General features: G+C 42.1%; 1 protein-coding gene across 1 annotated transcript; it reads left to right on the top strand.

The window, feature by feature from the left end:
* The first annotated feature begins 1,683 nt into the window (after positions 1-1,683).
* LOC145413162 (putative methyltransferase-like protein 24) lies at positions 1,684-5,009 on the top strand. Its single transcript, XM_080282887.1, has 6 exons — positions 1,684-1,706; positions 2,147-2,306; positions 3,077-3,190; positions 3,530-3,691; positions 4,128-4,232; positions 4,809-5,009. Exons 1-6 carry the CDS (start codon positions 1,684-1,686, stop codon positions 5,007-5,009), a joined length of 765 nt encoding a protein of 254 aa, XP_080139013.1.
* The last annotated feature ends 5,223 nt before the right edge of the window (positions 5,010-10,232 follow it).

The raw sequence follows: 10,232 nt of genomic DNA, 5'->3' as shown, positions 1-10,232 counted from the left end.
GGGGGAGGAGGTAGAAAAAAAAGAGTGAATGGAGAGGAAGAGGAAGAAAGTGGGGATAGGAGGTAGAAAAGAATGACAACATGAAGAGGATGAGAGAAGAGAAAGACACTGGGATGAGGAAATGTAAGAGGGAGTTGAGTACATGAGAAGGGGGTAAGAGGAAGAAGGGGACGTGATGGGGAGAAAAAGAAAGTGAGGGGAAGGGGAGGAGAGAGAGAGAGAGAGAGACGGGAGGAAATGAAAAGAGATGAATGAGGAAGACGAGAGAAATAGAAAGATCCGGGAGAGAATGTTTGAGAAAGATTATTAAGGTTAGAAGGAAGTTAAGAGGAATGGGGGAGGGAAACGGAATATAGAGGAGGGGGAAGAGCGGAGTAAGGGAGGGAGGAGAAAAAGAATGAATGAATGAATGAATAAAGATACCAGAAAGAGAACAAGGAGAATATTATGAGGGTGTGGGAAAAGTGAAGATCAGAGAGGGAGGGAGGGAGGGATAGGTCAGGGAGAGACTGTGTGAGAGGAGACAAGGTGAGAGAGAGAGAGAGACTAAGAAAGTATTTACAATTTCAAGTAACTTTTCCTTCCCCAGTTTATGCGAAGACAAAACTTAAAATCATAAATCATGTTTTTTTTTTTTTTTAGCCTGCGTTGTAAAGCTGCATGGTTCTCTGGACGCTTGGCTTTGTTGTTGTTGTTTTGGTGGTGATTGTTGTGATTGTGGCTGTTGATGCTGTGGTTGTGGTTGTTGTGGTTGTGGTTTTTATTGATGAGGATGGTGATGATATACTTATTCATCTTCTCTGTTTATTTTATTTTTGCTGAGTCTGTTATTATTGTTGTTATTAATATCCCTAGTGCTGTTGCTCGTAGAGATAATTCCAGACGGTTTTAGTTGTAAATGAACCTAACAGCCTTGTACTTAAACGCTGTTACTTGCTGGCCATTAATTTGTACATATTTTTTCCTCTGCCCACATTTCGTTCCTGCGACTCTTACACTTATTCCATCTAGACCTGCAATAGTAATGAAAGGGTTAATGAAGGCTATATCTAACCCCTTCAGTTCGAAAATTCACTCCTAAGCTGAATAATATCGTATGTTGGAAGCAAGAACAGAGTATAAAAGAGGTCACCGTATGCAGCAAAGGATGTGGAGTGTGGGTATGTTTGGGTATTTTTGTCCCGTCCTTTCCTCTTACTAATCAGGAAAATGCGGCGAAAATAAACGAGGTATGTGGCAGTTGCGTTGTGTAAGTGAGAGGGGGATGGTGTGGGAATCAGAAAAGCGAGGAAGGAGGTGGTTATGTGAAAAAGTGAGAGAGAGAAAGTAAGGATTAAAAGTCAGGAGAAAGAAGAAGGGAAAGAGAGAGAGAGAGAGAGAGAATACTGGACGAGACTGAGTGAGACGAGTAGGAGATATAAAGGAGACGGGGGGGAAAAAAAAAAGGCTAAAATACATATCAGAGAGAGAGAGAGAGAGAGATTCACAGTGAAGCGGGGAAAAGGAATCGCATCCCAGGTGAGAAAAACAGGAAACTTGCCGAGAGAGAGAGAGAGAGAGAGAGAGATCCTAATGAAGAAGAGAGACGAAGATAAATGGGAGAGAAATGAAGAAAATGGGAGAGAAATTAGTCCAAAAATTATCATCTTGGGAGTGACTTTAGTTCTCGTGGTATATTCCGTCATGACAACGATAATGGTGTACAGGTGGGAAAGTATTTGATTTTTTACACACACACACACACACACACACACACACACACACACACACACACACACACACACACACACACACACACACACACACACACACACACACACACACACACACACACACACACACACACACACCAAAATACATTACCCAGTGCCCTAATTACCTACTGTTAATTACTTACTGTTAACGACCACAACAGCTACAACGCCTTCCTCCCGTCTTCTTCCGTTACCTCATTTACCTGTCTTAATTGCCCTTACTTGGTCATTAGCCGTGTGGTAATTACTGGCTTGGCGTAATTAGAGACAGATGGTTGGGCTGTTTAGGTACGGGACACGGGACTGGGGCAACTGTGAATAAGTATGGTAGAGGAGGCTTCGTAACACCTCATCGTAAGCGATTTATTTTTACACTATTTTTTCATCCCCAGGCACCACGACCACCACCATCACGACCACCACCACCCACGACCCGGCTACTTACCCAGCTCAGTGGAGGACCTGTACGACTTCATCACGACCCCCACCGCCAACTGCACCCACCCCCTGGTCGTGGAGGGGTCGGAAAGGAGGGAGACGGAAGACCCAGAGGTAGAGTCATGGGTAGTCGTTCTTCCTCTCTCTCTCTCTCTCTCTCTCTCTCTCTCTCTCTCTCTCTCTCTCTCTCTCTCAACCCCTTCATTCGGGTTACCCCCTTTTGTATATGATTCTTGCTATCTCCAGACGATTTTTGGTCAGTTTGGGAGTGGCTTTTCGAGCTGGGGAGAGAGAGAGAGAGAGAGAGAGAGAGAGAGAGTGCAGTAGGTGGACAGTTTCTGGTCCTTTTATGTGTGGGGGAAGGAAGCTTAAGTGGAGCAGGAAGTGATGAAAGACGAGGAAGAGGAGAGGAAGGAGGAAGAGAAAGAAGAGGAGAAAGGAAAAGGGGAGCAGGAGGAGAGGAGAAAAGAAGAGGGAGAAAGTATGAAGAGGAAAGGAAGGATGAGGGAAGGAATTTGGAGAGGGAGAGAGACTGATACGAAGACATGGGAAGGAAGAGGGAATAGTGTATGGATTAAAGAAAAAAGGAAAAGTGGGTATGTATATACACCTATATATACGAGTGTATGTACGTATTATTATTGTTATTATTATTATTATATTATTATTATTATTATTATTATTATTTTTACTAATATATTATCATTATTATTATTTTTATTATTATTATTATTATTATTATTATTATTATTATTACTATTACATTATTATTATTATTATTATTGTTGTTGTTGTTGTTATCATTGTTATAGTAGTAGTGATAGTAGTAGCAGCGCAATAGTCTTTTATCTTTTTCTTTTTTCTTTCTTGTTTTTATTTCACAGCTGTCGGGTCACGAAGGCACCTACATATGCCTGGACCGCCTCCCCTCCACGCCAGACTCCTGCCGGCTCTACTCCTTCGCTGTCAACAGGGAGGATATCAGGTTTGAGAGCACGGTGAGTCTCTTGTTCCCTTCTGTAGTCCTGTCTGTGCAGCCTTTTGTAGCCCCCTGTTTGTTTTCTGTAGTCCTCTAATAGCCCCGCCCTCCCTTTTTTTTTTTGTCCCCTATATGTATTGGTAGGTAGCCTGTAGGTCTAGGTTGTGACCCATTGTAGGTTTAGGTCCATCCATCTCTTCAGGCATGCGTCAATTCATGTATCCATCCATCTTTCTATCCATCAGTCCAATCATCTGTTCATTCATCCATCCATCTGTCAATCCAGCTTCCTCTCCTCAACGCAATTATCCATCCATCTATCCATCCACCCATTCACCCATCTGTTCAACATCCACAGCTGGGCAAGAGAGGGTGTCGCGTTCACATCGTCACTAGCCAGACAGAGTACAGCTTCGCCCGCATCAACACCAACGTCTACCTCTATCCCCTTGAGCTGGCTGACTCCGCTGGCAGTGGCAATTACACCCTCGATAATTTCATGAATCTCCTCTCACATATGGTAAGGGTTAACACACACACACACACACACACACACACACACACACACACACACACACACACACACACACACACACACACACACACACACACACACACAATAGGCCCATTAGGGAAGTGACGATCAAACTGAATAAAATCTAGACACAAGACTAAACTATCATTGTAGAATCGAGTTGTTTTCATCTGACGCAGCTGAGCCACCCACAACGTTAGTACTTAGTCGTGTTCATGTGAAATTCAGTCAGCTTTAGTCGTGAGGGAGGGATGAGTCTCCTTGGTTACTAGTCATATCAACCCTCCAGTGAGACTGCACTTGACCATCGCCTGAACTGAAAGAGGTTATGGATCTTTTTCAGGGTTTAACAGACACTCTGTAGTGAAAGAAATAATGGTGTTGAATTCATTTCTTTTTTCCTTTTTTTTTCTTTTTCCAGTGGCGACCAATCCACTACGTGAAGACGACGGCGAATGGAAGCGAGTGGGTGTTGTTGAGGAACCTGTATAAGTCGGATTATGAGGCCTATAACACCATCAAACAGGTATGGAGAGGTAGTCAATCAGTCAGTCAGTTAATCAGTCAGTCAGTCAGTCAATTTGTCAGTCAGTCAATTTGTCAGTCAGTCAGTCAGTCAGTCAGTATCGATTATTAGGCCTATAGCAGCATCCACCATTTTCCTGCCTCTGCCACTCCTACTCTCCTGCCATAAATATGACCAAAACATAACCATCCCTTCATCTGATATATCTCCATTATTTTCATGCCTCGACTTTTACCATGAATATGACCCAAAATAACCACCCACTTATCTGACGTATCTTCGTCATTCTCTTGGCTGAAAATTTGGCTTCTCTTATACTTGAGCCACAAGTATGACCTAAAACAACCATCCCCTCATCTAATGTATTTCCATTATTGTCGTGCCTCGGCATCTCCTACACTTGTGCCTTAAATATGACCTCCTCTCCCCCCCCACAGAAGAAGAAAACCATTCATCTAAAGTGTTTTCATTATTCTTGTGTCTCTGCTTCTACACGTCTACCTTAAATATAACAGAATAAATAAATAAAGAACCACCCACTCATCTGATATGCTTTTGTTATTCTTTTGGCTACAGATTAGACTCCTCCTGCACCTCCCCTTCGCCACAGACACGAATGTAGGACTACTGACGGAGCACTACCGCCTCCTGCTGGGGCTAGAGTACTACGGCTATAGGCTACTCTACTCTCGCCCTATAGATGGGACTATATATACCCATTTTACCCTTAGGAGACAATTGGCTACTAAGTATGAGACAGTGTGGGTGAGAGATTAGAGATTAGTTCACTTTGATTTGCTTCTCTCTCTCTCTCTCTCTCTCTCTCTCTCTCTCTCTCTCTCTCTCTCTCTCTCTCCTGAATAAAATCCCTAGAAGGTAAGCAAGAGTAAAATAAATGTCCTGGGATTGAAGGGGTTTGTTATAAGTATTAAGTATGCAGTTAATTAGTGATCATTAGACTTTTTGAGACCTAGTTAAAAAATAGAAGTTTGTAATTCTGAAACAATGTATTCTGTTCGTAAATATACTCCCAAATAACAGACTGATGTGGATAAGTGCAAATGAATAAATGAATGAGTAGATAAATAAGTAAGTACACCATACATTATACCCTCACCCTCCAACATGGCCATGTATACAGGGAGGTCCGTAAATAGAGAGTACTGTATGGTACCAGGAAGCTATGTACAGTGGGCCACACATGAACCTGGGTGCGCCTTCGTGACGGGAGGTCTAGCAACAATTTCTAGTGCACATGCATCACAGTTACTTAATCATTTAAGCTAATGTTTGATACCACTGCTCATTCATGTCAGTGCCACCAACACATGATTATGTCAAGGTTGTCAGGTGTGCCAAAGGCTAGACCTCTGCTACACACTGATGTTGTCTTAGGTTCTGATGTTGCCAGCTGTACAGCACCATAGTACTAAAGTGCTGAAGAGGGATGCCATCATGTAGTGGCACAGATCCATCCGGGCAGGAGCTGTGCAGTTATACAGATATTCCTCAATGTCCTTCTTGTTCTCAGGAAGGAAGGTGGTAGACTGCAGGAGAATTGCATTTTCTACCTGCAGTCCATTGGGTTCAGGTCCAGGTAAGGAACAACAGCGACAAACTCGATAAAAGTAAAGACAAGAAAAAACGAAGGTATTTCCTTTAATTTCACAGAGTCCAGGTATGTCATGTTCATTTTATTCCTTTCATCCCCCGACTATTTTATTCAAAACTTTAAGGGTTAGATGTTACCTTGGTAAAATCTTGCCATAGGAGAAGCAGTTTATAAGTTTTAATTAAATCATCTGATGGCGGAAAGAATTCGGTGAGATGAAAGGGGGGAGGGGGTGACCTAGGATGAGATAGAGGGATTGGTAGGCGCGTGAATGAGGGGATGAGAAGCGAGTCGGAGAGGGGGCAGCCTAGTATTGGAGAACAGAATAACATGGAGGCGAATTGTTTGTGGTCACTCAATCTTGGATTAAGACGTCTGGTTATAGATAGGTGGGTAGAGAACTCAATTTTGTTTTTGCAGTAAAAGCGACGGGCATGGAAAGTACAATAAGAGTCTCCTTGCCTTGTCGCATCTGTAAATCACACATTTATATAATGTCACACGCAGCTAAAACCTGGTTTTGCAGGAAGAGCAAGATCTGGAAAGATTTTATACTAATTATCTTTTCAGTAAGCATATAACGGTATCCATGTTAGTAATAGTAGTAGCAGTAGAAAGGTGCAGCCACAGGCTCATTTGAACATGAATCCGGTTGACTGCTGACTGAAGTTGCTCTTTTCATGCAGTCCATCCTCCTCCTTTTGGGGTGGGGGGTGGGCAGGGACTGAGTTGAGGGACATCTGTATAGCCGGGCAGTGGATTCACCTAGTTATAGGTACCATCAAGTGAAGGCGTCCGTCTCCAGTACCTTCGACACCATTTACAGTCAGTGTATGGTATCATTATTGTAGTATATTTATAGAAGCAAGTAAATTATTGTTATATATCGAGGATGATATGTAGGAATGAGGTGCAGAGGTAGCCTATACGGTACATGAGTGAGGAATTAATAGCTGGAGAGAGGGATGCCTGAAGGCTGAGTATGGAATGAAATGGGGGAGGTTTATGTGGCCACCGCCTCCAGGATCAAGGCGTCTGGCAATCGGTAGGTAGATTGACAGAAGAAAGTTTGCAGACCGTATTCTAGAAATAACTGTCACTTGAGATAACTGGTGGGTTATGTTTAATGGGTGCCCTTTGAATATTATTGCCGAAAAAGTAAGAAAAACAGAACATGGGTATTCTATCAGTACACTCATTTTCGACCTGAACATTCTGGAAAGAAAGTAAAATATACAATGTAACACTCAGTTTCTGTTCATTATTCAAAATAGCAAATTCGCCTTTGAGAGAGTGCATTGAATATTTAAGTTACATTTCAATCACTCGGCATTGTCATAGCATCATCGTCATCGTATTGCGAGGTTAAAAAAACGTTACGTTTGTGGTGTGTCATCTAGTGGCTGTATGGTACGTTTCGGAATTTCTTTTCTGGTAAAAGGTGTCGCTTATTGTCGAATCTGTCCGATCTGTCGATGTTGCCCACTGCCCACAGTGAGCGCCAGACCGTGGAAGAGGGAGGGTATATTGGACTTTCGTTACACCGCCTATTCGTACGGTAAATGCTGTTAATTTTCTTTGCTATCCTATGTACTTGTTATCGAGAGGTAAATCTACGTGTTATTTAGTATGACCTTGGAGCTAATAGATGTATTAGAGGCTTAGACATTCTGTAAACACAGCCAGTCCCAACTTTCCACCCCATCATCACCCGAATCGGAAAGTTAGACGAAATACGGTAAATAGTTTGTAATGTTAGTGTGTACAGGCATTGCTGAGGGTTATATAAGAGATTTACGATGAATTTGGAGGCAGTGGATGAGTGGTGTACTGTAGGCTTTCGATTTAAGCAAGGCAATCACCCATAAGCACATCCACTTCGGAAAAGTATAACATACTAATGCGATTGTAGAGCTGAAGTTGAATGGAATAACCCATATTATCAACATGGGTCCAGTTCTCATCCGTTATGTAGGTAGTGACTGATCTGCCTATCGCCAGACGCCTCAATCCCGTAAGGGGTGACCACAAACTAATCTCCTCCATGTCTCCCTGTCTAGTGCCACTTCACTGCCTTGCTCCCAGCTCACACACACCCCTCACTCATATACCGCTCCACTCCATCCCTGTAGCTCTACGTCGGCCTCCCCCTCCCTCTCCCAGCTCCACCTCACTGCCATACACTTTCCTCGTTAGTCTCTCGCTCTCCATGACGGATGAGCTAATCATGAAGAGAGCCAGTATTGCCCATAAGGATAAAAGTCACTGTAAATGCGTAACAACTTGAAGTGGAACTATGTTGATATAGCATTTTTAACGCAATTGCTGACTCTGAAATAGTCAGAAATTTGTTTGTAGGAGGGGTCACATACATCTACTAGGCAAACAGTACATGTGTTAAATGGTCATGAATAATAAAATACTATGGTGGTGAACCTACGGTTTACACGAAGCAGCAGTAATATTGATTCTTTACCTCTTCTTTCTGGTTATTTTGAATATTTTTCTAATAATTTTTATGACTGTAAAAGATTGTTTACTGCTGATTTTGTTTTCCTTTTGCTTTTAATGAATATTCATTCCAGTCCACTCCTATGTTTCTTTCTCAAGTGTAATGGCTACTTTCTGTAACGTACTCAGATCAACCGAAAATTATTATTACAGCTGTATTAGCCTAACCCCACATGCATTATTTATAACCTAGCCATATGTAAGAACTTAAAACAATATATCCCAACCTAACTTATCATAACTGCTGTCAGTGTTGGTAACCGTGTTCTGAGTGGGTCCCAGTTGTTTCGGCCGTAAACCGAGTGGCCTAAAGGAGGCATGTATGGCCTAACTGGTTTGCAGCCGAAATGACCAGAACCCTTCTGAGTCACCAAGCGAATGAGGAAGATCCAGTAGCCTCGCATCGTACACCCCGTGTAAAGGATTGTGTACGTTAACCCGCCCCATCCCGACCACTTTTCCACCACTGACTCCCCCCAATCCCGACCATTTTTGGAAAAAAAATTTTTTTGGCTCAAACCTCCGCTTTTGGTGAGAAACATCGAAAATTCATAGAGAAATCGCTCACCTGAGGTTTAAAATACTCGATACAGGTAGGAGTACCTCCTTACCTTACTGGGTTTTTTAACAGGCTGGCATCAAAGAAAACGAGTTTTGTGGGAGGATAACTGTTTCACACCACTCATAAACGGTATTTATTTATTTACTTGGTACGAATTTATATGTAGTACGAGAGTATATTGGTTTTCAAGTAGTACTATAGGCATTATAAGTATTGTTTCACTCACTAACTCATCGCCATACCAGACCTTTTTTTGCCACATTACCTGATCATCATTTCTGACTGTTTCTTCCTCTAATGCTATGTAAAGTTTGTCCTCCACATTGTCATTGATTGGGGAATCACTCTGGCCCTGAATTTCGTACTGTGGCATGACATGGCTTTACTGGCCAGGTCACTGATAACAGGTGAATTGCTGAGACAATGCCATGCAGGGAGGGGAGGAGGTCATGCTGGGTAAGGCATTGTCCCTGCCTGGCATCTTGTAGAGGAAGGTGTCACGTGTATACATACCAAAAATCACTTGCGAAAATTGAAAATTGTGCAAATTAGGGACCTTGCAATTGATTCGCGTTTATGTACGTCGACGGGATTGGCAGTGACAAAACGTGTGGACGTTAAAGAACGTCGACAGGACACCGCGGGTTAAGTGCAAAAACGTGTCCGGTGGGCCCGGAGTTGTCCAGTAGGTTCATGTGGTTTTTCCCATTTAACGGATGGTATCCGGTATGCTCTCAAAGTGTCTGTTAACTTTTATATTGTATAGTAAAATGGGTTTACTGTATTATAATTATTATTTATTGTTATTAGGCTATAATTATTATTATTACTTCAACTGCTTTAAATATGAGAAAGCCTTATTTCATATTTGAACTGCCAAGATTTGATTTTTGTTAACCCCGGGTAATAATCTTCTTGCTACTACCAGAGAATTTTGTTAAACTTAATACAGTATTCTGGAGCTGAAAAGATAAATATGAAATATGTTTTTCAGATTCTGTTTTGACAGTCAGTTGTGGACTCCACCTTAGAGGAGAGAAGAGAAAGAAAAATGAAAGTCATCAAATGGCACATAACTTCAGCTATCTCCACTCTAAGAAGTATCAGAATGTATTTGTATTTTGTTCTTTTTTGTGACTCCAGGCCCATCTGGACATGAATCTGAGGTTCAGATTATTTATTGGTTACTTGTATTCATACTGAGTCTGGATTTTGAAGGCTTCAGTGTTGAGTCTGTGAGTGCATGCTGTTGATAGTTTTCCTTCATTTTGTTTTTTTCCTTGCTCTCTGAACCATGCTTCTCTGGTCTTTCCTT

This window comes from Coenobita brevimanus, chromosome 95, assembly GCF_032717465.1.
Source record: "Coenobita brevimanus isolate Jiangsu-jjx chromosome 95, ASM3271746v2, whole genome shotgun sequence".
NCBI lineage: Eukaryota > Metazoa > Arthropoda > Malacostraca > Decapoda > Coenobitidae > Coenobita > Coenobita brevimanus.
This window is presented reverse-complemented; position numbering and strand designations above follow the sequence as displayed.